At 34.1% G+C, this 19644-nt stretch overlaps 1 protein-coding gene and 1 long non-coding RNA gene across 5 annotated transcripts in view; both read left to right on the top strand.

Annotated features, from left to right (window-relative positions):
- Positions 1–19644, top strand: part of LOC143257644 (trithorax group protein osa-like) — a 152364-nt gene that overhangs the window by 105519 nt on the left and 27201 nt on the right. For all 4 annotated transcript variants that reach the window (XM_076516685.1, XM_076516686.1, XM_076516688.1 and 1 more), the window contains 6 exons: positions 1630–1816; positions 9738–9836; positions 10540–10656; positions 11377–12105; positions 16403–16806; positions 18081–18119. In XM_076516685.1, coding sequence (XP_076372800.1) covers positions 1630–1816; positions 9738–9836; positions 10540–10656; positions 11377–12105; positions 16403–16806; positions 18081–18119 — 1575 coding nt within the window. The remainder of the gene's footprint in view (positions 1–1629; positions 1817–9737; positions 9837–10539; positions 10657–11376; positions 12106–16402; positions 16807–18080; positions 18120–19644) is intronic.
- LOC143257645 (uncharacterized) lies at positions 3912–9521 on the top strand. The gene is made up of 2 exons (XR_013031974.1): positions 3912–4269; positions 4475–9521. It is a non-coding gene; the product is annotated as an uncharacterized LOC143257645 (long non-coding RNA).

The raw sequence follows: 19644 nt of genomic DNA, 5'->3' as shown, positions 1-19644 counted from the left end.
TGACGTCAACGCCGACTGGATGTAAACATTCCCTTCAATTTATGCAACAAAATGACAGCATTCTAAATTTTTCACTGGAAATTATTAAAAGTGCTGTTTTTTGTAAACTTTCAGCGGATTATTGTTCATCTTAAATCATTCCTCCGTGTTTTTCGATTTTCTTTGACTGTTTGTAATAGTCGAATTGGAGATATTTTCCCACCACATAAGGATGTGCTGTAGGTTCGATTTAGGCCAAGAAATAACGTCAGACTTGGTGTATAATTTCATAAAACAAGAGCAAAAAATAAAATACTTATTTTACCTTTCCACATAAAGGCGGTATCTTTTTTAATAATTGTGTGTTATATATTGTTTCTTTTTTAACATACAGCGAACTGATATTAATAAAAGTTGTGCGTACTTTGTTCGTTAGGTATGATAATATTCATGGATAACAAACTCGGTACACGTTAAGATTGAACTAATAATACATCTGTTAAACAGAAATCTGGACGGTATACCTCTAAATATATTGACTGCACCACAGCATATCGTTGACTAAGGTTATATGTGTTAAGCTTAATTACGGCGTGTCGATGATTTGCATTAGGCCTAAGGCAAAGTATTTCCAATATTTACGTCAGATGGTGTATCACAGATTAAGCCTAAAATACAATACCTATATAAGGCCTAAAGCGGAGTATTGGGATTACTGAACATTATATTAATTTCAAAAATTTACCTTAATGTACTGCAGATACTTGTTGTAAACGAGTAAGCACTATATGTACGCGCAGATACCCCTCTAATAGCTTTGCGCGAAATTCAAAAACAAACAAACACAAATTATATGTGCATGTGTGAAATAATGGCGATTTATTCTAGTGGGATGTTGTAGATCAAGATTATCGATGATGATATATGTGGAAAGCCTAAGGCTGATTACGAGAATTAACTAGCGTTTTCAGATTTTTAGTTTCTGAATCATGCGTTGCGAGGTGGGGCGTTTTACATTCATGTTAGTCTTAAAATGTTTAAAACGACTATTAAAGGCAGAGTTAAGTAGGCGTTAGAAGTGTCTTTTTTATGCCTAAAGAGTCGTCGAACTTTTCTTCCTGTTGAAAGTACATTCGTGTCAAGTTTTTGACAGATTGCTTGCTTCATTTGAAACTATTATTTGATTGATTTCTTAAATAATTGCACCCCTACACACACTACCGTTTCAGCGGAAAGCTGAAATAAGGGTATGTAAAATGGCTTTAGCACATAGTATAACAGTTTATTTTGTTGTAAAAATGTTTTCATGTATTGTAGCTCGACCTATGTAAAACTTAACAACTCTACGCGCCTTCTAATTACCCTTAGTAGGCACATGACAGATAGCCCATTGTGTAGCTTTGTGATTAACAAAAACAACTTGTGAAAAATAAATTATGTGGATATAGTTTTAATGGTAGAAATAGTAAGCTCTTAGAAACGTTTGCTGAATTTGAATGTCTTTACGATTAGTATTACGACATACGTTGCTGCACGTAGTGTGTAATAAGTTGAATAATTGGATAACGGAAATAACACTTTCTTAGTATGTATTTGATAAAGTGTTTATGTCATTTGACCCTGTAACATTTAATGTTGGTGTTTCTACAGGACGCAGCAACTGTCCTTGATGAGCTACAACCTGACCCTAACGAAAGAAAAAGTGGCAGCACCACGCCCGTCCTGAGGACTCCCAGTACCCCGCCGTCTTCACAAAGTCAAGGGGTGTCTCCCCTCAGACCGGCCCCGTCGCCCTCGGGATCATCGACGGGGTCGCGGTCATTGTCTCCTGCTGTCGGTAAGAATAGTCATTTAATTGGTTAATGCTATTCACAATCAGATTTGTAGTATATATTTAACAGACTAAAAATGGCCTGAACAAAGTAGAACGTTATTATTTCAGTGACAGACTGGTAAAAGGTGTTATTGTACTGTTAATTATCAGGCTTTTAACGTAGTGTACGAGCAGTCTGTTAAGGGGTATTTTAGTTCATCAACATCATCGAGTAGCAAATTAACCCTTCGATTACTAATATGAGTGCCACCTACAGCGTAGTTAGTCCTTGCTTCATGAGAGTGTACCTCGTCGCTAAGACTGACTATTAACACTCAGGCTTAAATAATAAAGAAGAAAGAAACATTTGCAAAACTTAAATTGAAAAGTTTTGAGTATCTTAAGTTATCTGATTTAAAGCGAATCTTACAATTGGGATCATACCTGCATACGTTAGTGAAAAGCGAGAAGCAGATAGTTAATGTTATGGTATTTTTGTTACAGTTAGCTTAAATCTGCAGTCATCTCATGTATGGTAAACAGCTGTACACATACTTCTATTCAAAAATAACTAGCCTGAAGTACGGCATGGTGTCGTGGTATTCTCTGGTGTATTATTATTATCATCACAATCTTTTCGGGCGTTTAATTTATATTTGCAGTATTATTATTTTTATTGGGAGTAGTACTTAATTTTGTGGTTTGATATTCATATGATCCTTGTTAAAATGTGAAGTAACAAGTTGTTTTATGTTTTTTTTTCTCGAAATGTCTGTAATTTATTGGGTAATTTTTAACTCTAGGTTAGCATTGACATGCAGGGTTAAATTTTATAATTTATTTGACGTGAAATAACCGTACAATTCGTGATGGATACGAGAAAATGAAAAAAAAAATGTATAGTAGGTTGTTCGGATGTGGAAGTGCTTTGTTTTGCGACAGTTGTCGTATTCAACCTCTTGTAAACTATCAACTTAACGTTGTTGTTCCTCGGAAGGTTAACGATCTTTATCGGAGCCAACCTGACGCACTTGTGACGTGATTGGCATTGTCCGTGAAAACCCACCATTTTATGTGGCTTTCATATATATACGTACGTCACACCTACCAGCTTGATGATGTCATTAAATTAGGACACCCCCTTCTTTCGTTACCGACCTCATTCTGAGCTTTTACAGCATCCTCGTGTGACGTCGTCTTTAACAGCTGGCACGTGCCATTTATTGATGCTAACATTGACCTTGAGAAAACGGGGAGTTGTACAGATTGTTAGTGGGAGACGGAAAGAGGGTTTACACAGGTAGTAGCTTTAACAAAGCAACAGGCTAGTCTGAATACACGTCATGAATAGATAACACCTCTTGATGCCCAAGCTTGAGGCTGCGCATAAAAAAAAGAAACAACAGATTTCCTGGAATAACTAAAGGAACATGTATCTCAGGACGGCTGGTATGGGTATTAACACACTTTACTAATAAAGCAGAGAACAACGTTTTGACCTGAAGATGATCTAGGAAGGTCGAAACGTTCTTCTACTTTATTAGTAAAAAGTGTTAATAATCATACTAGCTATCCTGAGATACATTTTTACTTCCAGTGGATTTCTCGTCATAACGAATAGAAGGAACATGCTCTGTTTTTCCTTTATCTTTTTTATCATTTCATTCTTTGTGAAGTAGCGTAATACCTTTATTAGGTTTGATAATTCAACGTATGAGAGAGAATTGATTATTTAGTTTTATTTTAGGTGTCACTAGTGATAATTGGCATTTTCAAGGTTAGTGAAGTTTATGCTTTTAATATGCATGCATATGTAATTCTTTTGTTGTTGATATTTCCATATTTCTCACTACAGTCTTATTGTTGCTGATATTCCTGTATTTCATACCACAATCCTGATTTTACTGACATTATTATATGCTTCTATAAAATGTTGATTTACACTATGTAACAAAATTTTTACTTTTTGTTGTTCTTGGGCAGAAAGTGTTATTTCCCAACTGCTTATGCCTAAAGTAAATAGAAGAGACCTGTTTTTCTCTTCAAACTTTGCTTTTGTGACTTGGGTAATGAAATTTTCAAATCTACTCATTTTCCAGAACATTCCAGGTAGATTCAGTGCTGAGTAGCTGATAGAGAATTTTCTAGAATGTTGTAGAACTTACAAGAATTTTCTAGAACTTTCCATAATAATATATATAGAGGCTCACCACTTCAGTTTAGTTCTAGCTGCTTAAGTGAACACACAGACCCATCTGATTTTATCAGAGATGGCATCAAGAAGTTGCAAGCATTCTCCAGATGTATTCTGCTAAGTTTGTGGCCAATTTATCAAGACAAGAGCGAAAAAGTACTGTGTGACAGCATCTGCTAAAATGTGTGAAGCCTGCAAGGCATATTTTGGCATGCCTGTTGGGGATCAAGACAAACCCTGGGCACCTCATTTTTACCTGCGAGCATTGCAAAAAAACTCGAAGGTAAGACGGACAATTTTTGCTTGCTTAAATAGTAATATTTTACACAAGTTTTATACCTTTTTAAAATTTAAATATCTTTTATTTTATTTTTTTAATTTCCAATAGTATAGAAAAAAAATCATACAAAATATTTTACATGAATCTCGTTCACATTAGTTGTGGATGAAATAAATTTATTCTTCATAATAACAATTTTATTTTGCAGGATGGTACAGACAGGAAAAGATAGCCATGAAATTTACTATTCCAAGAATTTGGTGTGAACCCACTTACCACTCAAACAATTGGTACTTCTGCAATATGGACCCTTCCAAATGTTGATCTGGCAAGAATGCATCTGCTCATGTATCCGGATCTTCGATCATCCATCACCACACTGACCTGAGCTCCCTGTACCCACAACAACAGAGAGAAAGCAGCCATTCTCAGAAGAGAGCAGCAAATCGGAGGAGGAGTTAGATGTTGAAGATCCAGATTACGATTTCAGAGGTGCAGCTGGTGAGAGAAACACATACTACCTTAACCAAAGAGACCTCAATGACTAGATCAGAGATCTTGGTCTAACAAAGTTGAATGCCGAGCTTTTTACACTTAGGCTCAAGGAGTGGGACTTGTTAGATGAAAGTGTACAAGTCACAAGTCAGAGGAAACATCAACATTTTTAAGTTTCTTCACTCATCAAAATGGGCTCTGCTTCTGCCACAATATATCCGGTCTGTGCAAGGCAATTGGAATTGTCTATAACCTACACAAGTGGTGCCTCTTTATTGATAGCTCATCCAGAAGCCTCAAAGCTGTGCTGTTCCATAACGGGAATAAGTATCCGTCTCTTCCTCTGGCTCATTTGGTGCATCTCAAAGAGGAATACAACGTCATGACCTTGCTAGAAGCCTTGAAGTACAATGAGTATGGCTGGGAAGTTATTGGAGACTTCAAAATGGTGGCATTCCTGATGGGTTTCCAAGTAGGCTTTACAAAGTTTCCCTGTCATCTTTGCCTTTCGGACACCAGGGACACTGCAAGGCACTACAACAGGAAGTACTGGCCACAATGGACTGAGTTCTCTGTGGGGAGGCACAATGTCATGTGTGAGACACTAGTGGACCTCCTGAAGGTGTTGTTCTTACCATTGCACATGAAATTGGGTCTTATGAAATAATTTGTCACAGCTCTTGATAAGGAGTCTGCAGCTTTCAAGTATCTTCAAGACTTCTTCCCTAAGCTGTCTGAGGCAAAGGTCAAAGCTAGTGTCTTTGTTGGACCACAAATAAAGAAGATTCTGGAGTGCACAGAATTCCTCAAGAAACTCAGCAGGAATGAAAAAAAGCTTGGGGCAGCTTTGTCACAGTGGTTCGGGGGTTCTTGGGCAATCGCAAGACTGAAAATTATGTGGAACTGGTTGAGGCTCTGGTGAAGAACTAGGGCAAAATGGGCTAGGATGTCTCTGAAAGTCCATATCCATGACGCTCATCTTGATACATTCAAGGAGAACATGGGAGCATACTCAGAGAAGCAAAGCGAACACTTCCACCAAGATATACTGGACTTTAAGCACTGCTACCAAGAAGAGTATAACTAAAACATGATGAGAGACCATATTTGGGGGCTGATACATGAAAGTGATTTACATTGCAGTCGCAAATCTTGAAAAACTACTCACTTTTAAACATTTTTGTATAACTTTAGTATAAATATGTATAAATCTTGATCCATATGTTGTTTTATTCAGACGTTATGTAAACGAAAATGTGCAAATTTGCATGTTTTCACATATAAAATAGGTTAATTTCTAAATTTCATTATCCAGGTCACAAAAGCAAAGTTTGAAGGGAATAATAGCCATTTTCTGTACTTTTACAACATAAGCAATTAAGAATTAACACATACTATCCAGGAACAAAATTTGTGTTACATAGTGTTATACAAAGATACATACATAATTTTATTTGTTTACAATAATGAACCTGCTGTTTTCTGTTGCTCATTTAAAGCAACTTCACTCTTGTTTTTTGTCATAGTTTTACAAAGTGATTCCAGGATGGTGAACATTTGTATGTTAATGTGTGTATTTATATATTAATGTACTTTTAGTCTAGCTCCTCGCTAGTACAGCAGTAAGTATATGGATTTACAATGCAAACTCAGGGGTTTGATTTACCTTGGTGGGCTGAGCAGATAGCCCAATGTGACTTTGCTATAAGAAAACAACACACACACACACTTTTACTCTAAAATAAAATATCTGAAAAAAGGTATTTTCACAGATTTTATTTTCTGCTACTAATGTTTGTGTGGGACAAATAAGCTGGCTTAATTGAATTGGTAGAGAAACACTCTGGAGTTGCCATGGTATTGGGGTTAGGGTAGAAAAATTCAACAAAACTGACATTTTTATTTCTGGTCATACATTTCTGTATGTAATAAAAGCCATTTTTAGTTTTAATAAGTAATAAAGTGTACAGCAATTTTAAATTTTCACATTGGTTATTTGTGGTTTCTTTCTGAGGATGTAGATGTGTTTAAGAAAGATTAAAAAATATTTGTTACCTAGGGTAGTTGTATGACCAACACACCACATATAGAATGTTAGGGACTCTGATATAATTAATATTAAACTGTAGAAAGTCATTGAGCTTATATTAAAAAATAATAATTGGAATATGCATACCAGAAAAATAAATAATGCAGCATGCACCAGTTTAACTTGTTTATAAGATTGGACATAAAAAGTAGAAGTTGATTTCTGTCGTGCTCATGTTAGAGAAGAAAGCTCCATTGCATTCCCTGGGTATTAATGGGTGTAAAGACAGTCTCAAATTTAATTTGGCTTGAGAAATTAACTTTTAACCACCAACAATATACTATTGGAGGGGCCCACACGATGCATGACGAGTAATTATTAAACTAGTCTATTAATTTTAGGCATTGCAGTAGGCAATAAAGGGTTTGTTTTGATTTTTTACTATATAAAAATGTGATTGTATGTGCAGTATAGAATTATCAGGTTGTTAAACACAAGCATAGAACAGTGAATGAGATTCTCATTATTCATGAGGTTTCCATGAATGTAGTTATCAAGTGATTTCTTTTTTACCTTTATTCTTGTGATAATTTAAAATTAATATGATGAGTGTTATGGTAGAAATACAGTATTATATGCTAAAATGTTTTTCTTACTTCAGGATGTTTTGAAATCATTACATAAACAGTGTTATACGAGTAATACTGTAGTAAATATTAAAAGCAGCAACCACAACTTCATACTGACTTCTTTGGCATTTGTTGTTTTGAAGTATAAACCAAAGAAATTAGTCTTGATATAATAATTTTCCTGATTTAAAAAAACAAAACAAAAAACTTTGTCCTTCAACTGTGAATTTAATATTCAGGTGTTAGAATTCAAATATTAAATACATTGTGCATAGAGCCTTTATATTTTCATGTTGACCCTTTAAATCTGTTGTTCTAAAATTTAAAACATCACAAATTTGTAAAAGCAATACTGTTTCTTGTTTCTACAGTGAATAGTATGATAACAACCAACTTGTTAAAATTAGCTGCATTCAGAACTTTTTAAATATCTACAATTTATTTACACTCACTTGTGCATAAATTATATTTCAAATTATTTTCTAAGATACAGAGATACAGCATTATTACTCTTGGGCTTTCGCACTTTTTGTGAGTATGTCTATGGACAGCGTGTCTGTCATCCATAAGTACGAAAGAACATTAGGGCCTCACCATACTAGTGCACCAAAAAATATGTTTTGCTATAAACTAAAATGCTAGTTTTACTGTAATATTCCTGAAGGACAAAACACAGATTTTATGGTGTACACAAGTCATTTCAGAATATGTTTATTATAGTTTGTTTTTGGTTTTTGAACTCTCTTCTTTAAACATGTTTTTGTACAATGAATTCTAGTTAGTCTTTAACATGATGCAAAATTTCATTAAGCTTTTGACTGTGGCTGCTTTAAATGTGCTCAAAATTTGTGCAAAGTCGTATACCATGTACAGCACACACATTCAACTTTGAGAGGTATGCATACCATTCCCTTGCAAATCAACAGTCGATGGGTTAATAGCAAACTCACTAATATAAAGCTAGAGAGTTTGTCTCATGAATTATGTAGGAAAATAGGTGTTGTGACCTCATATTAACTGGGTATTTGATATTAGTTATGACTTAAATTTTAAGTTTTAATTAGAGTACACAAATTTTTATTGCTGAGTAAATACTAACTTAAAAAATTCAAAGCAGCACAGACTGTAAAATATCAGAAGCCTTAAAACCATATTAAATTACTATGAGAAGTTGAATTATGGAGTATCAATTGTGTCTGTAAAAGTAAGTTAAAGAAACACTTGGATTGTGTATTTGATGAAACTAAACTAATTTTCCAGTACTTTTTTCATGTATTTGTAATTGCTTTTTGCTTTCTTGAAATTTGCTAATTAAAAAATGCTTTAATAAAGAAATCACTGTTTGTACTTATTTAGATATTTGACTTGTGAGTAATTAGAGAGAGATGTGGATTAAAAATTAGTCAAAAACTTTTTTAGTTTTGACTAAATCTTTGTAAAATTGAAATCAACATTATGAATATTTACTAAGTTAACTCTACATCATTCAAGGTAAAAATTGTAGACTGATCATTTAGCACATCATATTCTTGAAAGACCTACCCAGTTTTCAAAGTTTTGATTTTGTGGGCTTAGATCCACATTTTTCAAACCAAGTATGTTACTTAAATTATAACAATACCTTACAATTGTGAAATAAAATTCCTTTGGGAAAAACACTAATGACCTAGACTTAAATTGTGTCCAAAGTAAAGTCATATTTATAGGTTCATGAAAACTTGTTAATCTGTTGTAGAAGAAAACCCAAGGAGAATAGAAAGGAACAAGAAATGAGACTTCTTGGAAGAGAGGAATAGAGCTCTCAATTCTTCCTTTAATCAGCACAATGTTTTGTGATAGATCGTAAACAATAGTGGAAGAGGCAGTAGTAAATAATAATTAGCAAGCCTTTTTAGTATGTAGGGATATGATTTGGAATTAATTATCACAGTGTTTTGTGATAGAACTTAAAGAATAGTGTAAGAATTAATAGAAGTTGATAATTAATAGGTCTTCTTAGTGGGTAGGGATATAACTCAACGTTCTTCCTTTATTCACCATAATGTATTTATGATATTGTGTGGCATGCACCAAACATTGATGAAATACTTTTTTTTTTTTTTTACATTAAGGATCTTCATAAATACTTTTAACATATTGCTTTGATTGCTATATCTTGTATACTGTTAACAACAGTCATATTTATAACATTATAAATAAAGAAAAAGTAAGATATTAAGAGCACTTGTGTGAAGATTTGTTTAGTGAAAATATGAGGAAAAGCATATGAAATAGGTTTTCTGTGGCATGTATACAAATGTAGTGTTTTATTTTTGTAGGAATTCAACCAAATCTTCCCATGCCTCCTAGGCCAGCCTCAGGTCAGTCAGATAGTGGGACTTCGAATCACATGAACCCATCACCAATGGCAACACAAGGTAAAGAAATAAACTTTTATCCTCAACTGTCCTGTTGTTAACAAATTGATTTTTTTCTTTCTCTGAAATTCGGTGTTACTTTTGAAAACTTAGTCAAAATAATTTTGTGTGTGACCGTGTTTGTGATTTTAAGTAATTTTATATAGCGATAGGTTAAGTTTGTTCTTCCAGTACGAATGAAAAATTTGTCATAGGTTTAATTTGATTAGATAGTTAAATAAATCATAATAAATACGTGTTTAGACTATAGTGTTTATGTAGAAATATAAATTATTTGAAAAATCAAGATGAAAAATAAAGTTTTTGATTTTGTTCACATGTATTTGTGGAAATAATAGTGTCTATTGTTAAGTGCAACATATCTTGAGGAAAGCCTTTTTGCCCTTAGAATATATACTTTGGTTAGTGGATATAAGAAATAGTTTTGACTTTTGAAACTTTAGTTTTATCTTTGGCATCTAATTTTCAAGTCCTTGTACTTCTTAATTACATACTTTAGTCATAACACAAAGTTTATACTTGTATTCTACAATTAAGAAGGTGTAAAACCAAATTTACACTAATGTTTTTTATGGTAAACAGCTTTATGTGCTTTCTTGAACAGAATTAAAGCTTCATATACACCTTTTGTATAAAATAATATTCCTAATTTAGGAATCTCCACCTTTTGCAGTGGCACTAATTTAAGATGTTTCTATTATAGGTTTTAGTCAGCAGATGGCACCACCACTCATGTTTGGAAATAAGATGACACCAGAAGGAATGGGAACAGCCAGTCAGATGGGGACTTATTCACAACAACCTGGTCACTATTCACAAGGTGATTTTTTGTTAAATGATTATAATATGACTAAATAATTCAAAGGGGTAATTAATCCTTTTCTATCCATTTAGTCTTTTTTTAATTTTTAGATGTAATTATGACTGCTCTGTTCATCTGAGACTGTTATCATTCATTTGTAGATATGTTAATGGTTTGTTATCTGTAATCTGTGTTCTGTATTTTTATATATGGCTATGACTTCTCTATCTGTTCCTTTGTCATTCTTCATTACTTATGAATATTGCTATCACTTCTCTGTTTGTCTGTCAGTGTTTTGTAGATGTGATAATGATTTCTTTGTTTCATGTAATTGTTAATTGTTATAGTGTATATGACTATGACTTCTCTGTTTATTTCTTTTTATTTATCACTGTTGTCAGTAGATGTGATAAAGATGTCTGTATTTGTGGAATTAACTCTCTAAACCCATAATCTTTTGCTCGTTCTACCAAATTATTTTTGTGATTACCAAATAATTATCACCACACCTTATTATTGATTTAGAATAGCCCAAAGGGACTTAATAGTTGCTTGCTTCTGACTTAACATTTCAGAAGAATGGAGATAGCTGTCACAGATTACAAACAAACAGGTGATTTGGGAGTTATTGTCTAGATTTAGTACTAGATAATATTAAGTTTAGAATTATACTAACCTCATTCATTTTTGTGGCCATTTTTTGAGACACTCCACCCATTTGCTGCTACGTTTATTTAGGTACCTATCATCGCCCACCAGGTTCCATGGGAATACAACAGTATGGAAGCCACATTCAGGCAAATTACAGTGGACCAGGAGGTCCAACCAGCTTTCCCGGTTCTGGAGGAATGATTCGAATGGTGAACCATGCTGGATCCCAGGGCTACAAGAGTCCCTCTGGTAGCAGTTTCATGAATTCTCACTATCGAAACAATGCTTCACCTCCTGCAACATATATGATGAACAATGCTATGCCTCCTCCTAACCAGTATACAAAAGTTTCTATGACAACAGGAGGAGCACATGCTGCTGCTCAAGCTGCTCTGATGGCAGCTGCCAATTCCACAGGACCCAGACCATCTCCAACTTTACGACAACATCTCCAACATAAGATCTATGGAAACAGTGGGTTCAGCAACATGCTGACTCTTCCACAGAATCAAACAGGTGTTCCCATTCCACCCAGTAATAGCCCAGTGGGCTCACAGAGTGTGACCCATTCAATGGGACCTCCTCAAGTTCCAATATTGTGTACATCCACGCCACCATCTACTGGAAACATTCCAGCTAGCCAAGAACATTCTGCAGTAGTAGCACCTAGTGCTAGTCCCCATTCTCAGCTGCCACCGCTAAACAGGTCCTCACCATTGTCATCTCGTGTGCCAACTCCATCAAGTGGAAATGATCTGTCAAATGCAGCATCATCTGTGGCTACAGGTTTTACCCAGACCTCTGCTCCTTCTGTAGGTGAGTAATGAGTTTAGAACACTGTCTGGTATTTAGTGTCTTGATTTGTTTATGTTATAGATTAAACAGGCTTTATTGATGATCTATATGCCCACCTCAACATAAATATCAATTTCCTACTCTTCTGTTACATATAATTGAAAATTATTGCATCACTTGGGATAAAGAACATTGTTTATTTTAAGGTTGACCCATATTTTCCTCTTTTAATTTCACAATCTTCTGCAAGGCCAACACTGCAATTAGTAATTAAAGAAACCCTGCACATCAAACAGCATTCTCCAGCCATGAATAACACACAACCTTCATTAAAGAAACCTTGCACATTAAACAGCATTCTCCAGCCATGAATAACACACAACCTTCATTAAAGAAACCCTACTCATCAAACAGCATTCTCCAGCCATGAATAGCACACAACCTTCATTAAAGAAACCTTGCACATCAAACAGTATTCTCCAGCCATGAATAACACAGAACCTTCATTAAAGAAACCTTGCACATTAAACAGCATTCTCCAGCCATGAATAACACACAACCTTCATTAAAGAAACCCTGCACATCAAACAGCATTTTCCAGCCATGAATAACACACAACCTTCATTAAAGAAACCCTGCACATCAAACAGCATTTTCCAGCCATGAATAACACACAACCTTCATTAAAGAAACCCTGCACATCAAACAGCATTTTCCAGCCATGAATAACACACAACCTTCATTAAAGAAACCTTGCACATCAAACAGCATTCTCCAGCCATGAATAGCACACAACCTTCATTAAAGAAATCTTGCACATCAAACAGCATTCTCCAGCCATGAATAACACACAACCTTCATTAAAGAAACCCTGCACATCAAACAGCATTCTCCAGCCATGAATAACACACAACCTTCATTAAAGAAACCCTACTCATCAAACAGCATTCTCCAGCCATGAATAACACACAACCTTCATTAAAGAAATCTTGCACATCAAACAGCATTCTCCAGCCATGAATAACACACAACCTTCATTAAAGAAACCCTGCACATTAAACAGCATTTTCCAGCCATGAATAACACACAACCTTCATTAAAGAAACCCTGCACATCAAACAGCATTTTCCAGCCATGAATAACACACAACCTTCATTAAAGAAACCCTGCACATCAAACAGCATTTTCCAGCCATGAATAACACACAACCTTCATTAAAGAAACCCTGCACATCAAACAGCATTCTCCAGCCATGAATAACACACAACCTTCATTAAAGAAACCCTGCACATCAAACAGCATTCTCCAGCCATGAATAGCACACAACCTTCATTAAAGAAATCTTGCACATCAAACAGCATTCTCCAGCCATGAATAACACACAACCTTCATTAAAGAAACCCTGCACATCAAACAGCATTCTCCAGCCATGAATAACACACAACCTTCATTAAAGAAACCCTACTCATCAAACAGCATTCTCCAGCCATGAATAACACACAACCTTCATTAAAGAAATCTTGCACATCAAACAGCATTCTCCAGCCATGAATAACACACAACCTTCATTAAAGAAACCCTGCACATCAAACAGCATTTTCCAGCCATGAATAACACACAACCTTCATTAAAGAAACTCTGCACATCAAACAGCATTTTCCAGCCATGAATAACACACAACCTTCATTAAAGAAACCCTGCACATCAAACAGCATTCTCCAGCCATGAATAACACACAACCTTCATTAAAGAAACCCTGCACATCAAACAGCATTTTCCAGCCATGAATAACACACAACCTTCATTAAAGAAACCCTGCACATCAAACAGCATTCTCCAGCCATGAATAACACACAACCTTCATTAAAGAAACCCTGCACATCAAACAGCATTCTCCAGCCATGAATAACACACAACCTTCATTAAAGAAACCTTGCACATCAAACAGCATTCTCCAGCCATGAATAACACACAACCTTCATTAAAGAAACCTTGCACATCAAACAGCATTCTCCAGCCATGAATAACACACAACCTTCATTAAAGAAACCTTGCATATCAAACAGCATTCTCCAGCCATGAATAACACACAACCTTCATTAAAGAAACCTTGCACATCAAACAGCTTTCTCCAGCCATGAATAACACACAACCTTCATTAAAGAAACTCTGCACATCAAACAGCATTTTCCAGCCATGAATAACACACATCCTTCATTAAAGAAACCTTGCACATCAAACAACATTTTCCAGCCATGAATAACACAGAACCTTCATTAAGGAAACCTTGCACATCAAACAACATTCTCCAGCCATGAATAACACAGAACCTTCATTAAAGAAACCTTGCACATCAAACAGTATTCTCCAGCCATGAATAACACAGAACCTTCATTAAGGAAACCTTGCACATCAAACATTCTCCAGCCATGAATAACACAGAACCTTCATTAAAGAAACCCTACACATCAAACAGCATTCTCCAGCCATGAATAACACACAAACTTGATTAAAAAAACCTTGCACATCAAACAGCTTTCTCCAGCCATGAATAACACACAACCTTCATTAAAGAAACCTTACACATCAAACAGCATTCTCCAGCCATGAATAACACACAACCTTCATTAAAGAAACCTTGCACATCAAACAGCATTCTCCAGCCATGAATAACACACAACCTTCATTAAATAAACCTTGCACATCAAACAGCTTTCTCCAGCCATGAATAACACACAACCTTCATTAAATAAACCTTGCACATCAAACAGCTTTCTCCAGCCATGAATAACACACAACTTTCATTAAAGAAACCTTGCACATCAAACAACATTCTCCAGCCATGAATAACACAGAACCTTCATTAAGGAAACCTTGCACATCAAACAGCATTCTCCAGTCATGAATAACAACCAACCTTCATTAAAGAAACCTTGCACATCAAACAGCATTCTCCAGCCATGAATAACACACAACTTTCTTTTAGATTGCACATTTTCTAATACGTGTTGTAATATTGATGTTGCTTCTAATTTTTCTGTTTTCTTACTTTCTTTCCTTGTATTGGTTTTATTATCATTAAATGCAGCAATGTAATTTTAATGGTGTCCAAATATTGATGCAAGTTTTTTGTTATTTTACTTTAGATACTGAAGATAGAATGTATACAATTCCAGAATGTTTTTACCTTTGCACCTTTTTAAATAAATAATGTTGTTCATTATAAGTGTTGTAATTCTTTTTATTATGAAACTTTGATATTCTTTGAACATGTTGATTATTTATAGTTACCTTTTCACGTAACATTGCAGTTGAAGCAATGAGGATGGTAAAGTTTGATTGAAGAAGAATGTTAAGGATTCTCAAACATTATCACACATTTTTTAACATTCTTCTACATATTAACACATACTCTTTAACATTCTTCAGTGCATTAACACACATTCTTGAACATGTTTCAGTACATGAATAAACATTCTACATATTAACAAATATTCTTTAACATTCTTCTACATATGAACACATATATGACAGAAAAACTTGTATACTAACTACATTTAAATTCACACTATATTAGTTACCCTTCTTTCAGTTAGTGAGTTCTAGAGTTAAGAAAGTAAGCTGTAATATGCTTAAAGAGGTCCTAGGGTCCTTGACAAGTTGTGGAAGAAGTGCTGAAAAAGTCATAAAATTTCATTTTCAATATGAAAAGGTCATTCTTCAAATAACTAGTGTACAAAAAAAAATATAGGTTTTGTTATTGGAATTGGGTTTGTTTAAGGGTAGGGTTTATCTGTGTATAATGTGGGCTGTGCAAGGCTTGTGACTGTTGCAACTTCTACTGGCAACCATGGTTGATGAACAAAAGTGCTAGTTTAATTCTGTATTGCAGGGTTTGAAAGTTCTGTAATCTATAAAGTTTTTATAAACTGAAGGAAATAGTGATTTCTCCTTAATTAGTGCTATTCAGTGTTATTAATAAACAGATGGTGTTGTTTGATCTGTTATTGTAATTAAAAGTGATCTTTTGAAAATAATTTTTTGTCAGCAGAATTAGCAAAAACAGACCACCCTCTTCATTACCTAGAAAACAACAGTATTGTGTTTTAAGCATAATTTCTTGGTGTTAAAAGTATTTATGATACATTTTCCAGTATTTTAAATAAACTCCAGTCAAATCTTTTTAACCCACTCACTGCATCTGGGAATGTATATATTTCCAGCATACTTGAAAGTGTAGTCCTAACTACAGCAAAAGGGTTAAGTTGAAAATTCACCTTGTTTTCTAATGTGTGTTCTTCATTTGCTGTATCCATAGCTCAAACAACCATGGTGACTCAGAGCATCAGCACCCCTGTTTCATCTATCATGACTGCTGGTACAGCTGTTATCTCAGCAGAAGTCCAGTTACAACAACAGCCAGTTAGCATTCAAGTACATCATCACCAGTACCACCACCAGCTTGTTCAGCAAAACAAAATGGCCATGGCTGCTAACCCTCCTTTAGTTATGGATGAAGGAAGTCAGTTGTCTAATGCCTCTGGATCTTCCTCCTTACCAGAGGAGAGATCAGAGACACCAAAACCAAACAGTAAACAGACTCTGTCACACCCTCCAACACCTAACACCATACCTTCTCCTGGTACAGCTTCTATGTCTTCATTCCATGATGAGTTTGAGGTAGCAACTAGTCCTACCTGGCCAAGGACCCCAGCCAGTCCAGTGAGTGTAATCCAGTTTACACTGTTTAAATGAATAACACAGTTCAAACAAATTGTGTATGTATATTAAATAATAATTAAAAAGTGAAGAATTACTAGTAATATTTTATATTTCTTTAGGAGTTCATGTATAGGCATGAGGACAATAGCACTTGGTGTCAACATCTTATATCATTTAGTATAGTTGCTACAAAGTGAACTATGTGTTGAAACAGTTAACATGCTGAGTACTTATAAACTAACCATTCAACAGCTCAGTACTACCACAATAGGCTTATGATTAGTGTGCTCTGACATTTTTTTTAATGGAAAAGAATATTCATAAAGCTAAAGGATGAAAATGTATTTTAAAGGAAACCATTATTTGCTCTTTATGGAAGTGAAAAATCCACATGGCAGAACATTTAGAACAATGGTGACATTCCAAATCCACACTCAAAACCAATCTAGAAAGAACTCTCATATGTAGAATAAGAGCTATTGTTATCAAAGAGAATCCTTCAACCCCTCCAGAAGAAACTGTTGTGATGATGTTGGATATTGTTAACATGATGACTAACAAGGATTTAAAGTTTGATGAGATTCCAGCCTTACTCCTAAGTCAAGACAGATGACGAAATTGGGATCACAGCATTTTCATTGAAGTCTCTCTCTTTCAAGTCCTCTGTACTTTTGTATCTTTGGAATGCTTCAATATGGTCTTGGAAGTCAACATTTTTGTAATTTTGGGAATCTGTGGAGAGTGTGATGTGCTGTTTGTGATTAGCCTAACCCTCTTTTGTCACATTGGAAATTTTTTATGTAGACAGGAAGAGCTTCATAAGCAAGTTGGGACAGTTAAATTAAGAGAGCATTTGCATAGTTTAAGCAATGTTAAATACGTTTAATGTTACCACAATCAAAAAGTTATGTAAGACAATATTTAAAATTAACTGGCAAACTTATAAAGATACATCTAGCAAAATAAGTATGGCTTTCATATGGTTTATTAACTGTATTTTAACTCCTGATTATTTTTTATTCATATTTATAACCTTTTGAGCTTTAATTTGATGAGATATATACACATATACATATCATATGTTGAAAATCTGATATTCTGAGTTAATCCTGTGAGACCTTGTTTTAAGAAAGTCATCTACCTAAATTTAATGCAATTTATGGTTATTTTGTGTAATGTTATTTCTTCTCTTTTTACAAAAACTTTGCACTGAACAACTTTCCAAAAGTTTTAGATGTTACTTCATAATTTAATTCTTCTTTCATTCTTCTCAGATGGTAAACAACCAAACATATGACCACCCGATTGTAAAGGTAATATACTTTATTCTTTCTGTAGCTGTATTATGTTAATACACTAATAAACAACCTGATATTAGATTGGTTGAATTCTTTTTAAAGAACTTGCATTTTATAAGTCATGTTTCCAATGTAATTTTAAAAGTACTATTGCACTTTTTATTTTCAACTTGTTAGTATTTTTCTGAAGGAAAAATAATTGAAAAAGATTCAAAGTTTCATAAGTCTTCTATGAAGGTTTCCACCAAGTAAAGTGTGTAGGTCCAATGTTTCTTCAAAAACAGTAAAAAATATTTTTACTGCCTGAATGTGCATGTAATAAGTCTTGCATACTTAAAATATATACTCCCAGATTCACTTCAGTATAATTTTAGTTTAGTTTCTTTCAAAGATAAGCTATGTTGAAAATTTGGCCAAGGTTTTTAAGAAAGTCAGCTTTTTTGAGAATATTTTTGATGTTTTCAAATATTTCTTGGTTATATTAAGAAACTTTATTTCATATAGAAATACATGCCATTCAGATGATACTTATATTCTTTAAAGTTGCACAGCCATCATGAAAACGGTGGCTGAATTTTGATGAAGCTACACTTTTGATTATTGTTTACATTTATGGTAGATGCTTCAGAAATCTCACTGATCAATTACTTAAACATACATCTGATTACAGAATGTAACGTTTTCAGATTATCTGCTGTATTGTTACAGTTGGCTGTACTTTCTGCATAATTAGGCTTAGTTCATACTGAAGTGTACTTTTGGTTATTGGCTGCATTTTTTAATGTGGGCTATCTTGTTATCTAATTTTTATTCAAAATTGATACTCATATGGTTTGACTGACATGTTTGAGTATCATATGGGATTCTCAAAGCTAGTATATTAAAAATGAATTTTATTAAATCAATCATAACATTTGGACTCTGTTACTAGACATATAAGAAGAGTGTGTCTCTTCAAACTATTATGTAAACAGATATTGCGCAAGTGGCAATGATGATGTGATACTCTAGAATGCTGAGCAATTATGACAATGAATTATTTATAATATTCAAAATGTAGCAAAACTAAAAAATACCTGGATATGCTTAAGTACCACATGTGTGATACTTAGGTTTTGTAAATGTAACAGTTGTGAACATACTTCAATAATTAAATCTACAAAAAGAAACCTATTTAGTCCAAATTATGAAGTTCATAGGATAGGTTGAAATGCATCACAAGCTAGATCACAGATTTGTGTCAAACAACCTAAAGGGATAAGAAATCTGTAAATTTTGCATAAGAGCATTTTAGTGTTTTTATATTTTGTGTGGGTTTTGTAATAAAATAAATTAGACAATTTCTTTTTCTTATAATTAACAAGTGGGAGGAGGATATAAAAGGCACAGTAAAATAAAAAAAATACATTAATAATATTGAGCATTTAGCCTTGATATAAAATCATTTTAATTGCTCTGTTTGTAGTGCTCTTTCAAAAACAGTGAGGTAGAATAAAAAATTGTACTTCCATTTGCTCCATTTTTTTATGGTACACTTGAA

This window comes from Tachypleus tridentatus, chromosome 7, assembly GCF_004210375.1.
Source record: "Tachypleus tridentatus isolate NWPU-2018 chromosome 7, ASM421037v1, whole genome shotgun sequence".
Taxonomy (NCBI): domain Eukaryota; kingdom Metazoa; phylum Arthropoda; class Merostomata; order Xiphosura; family Limulidae; genus Tachypleus; species Tachypleus tridentatus.
The sequence above is the reverse complement of the archived record's forward strand: the minus strand, read 5'-3'. Positions and strand labels throughout refer to the sequence as shown.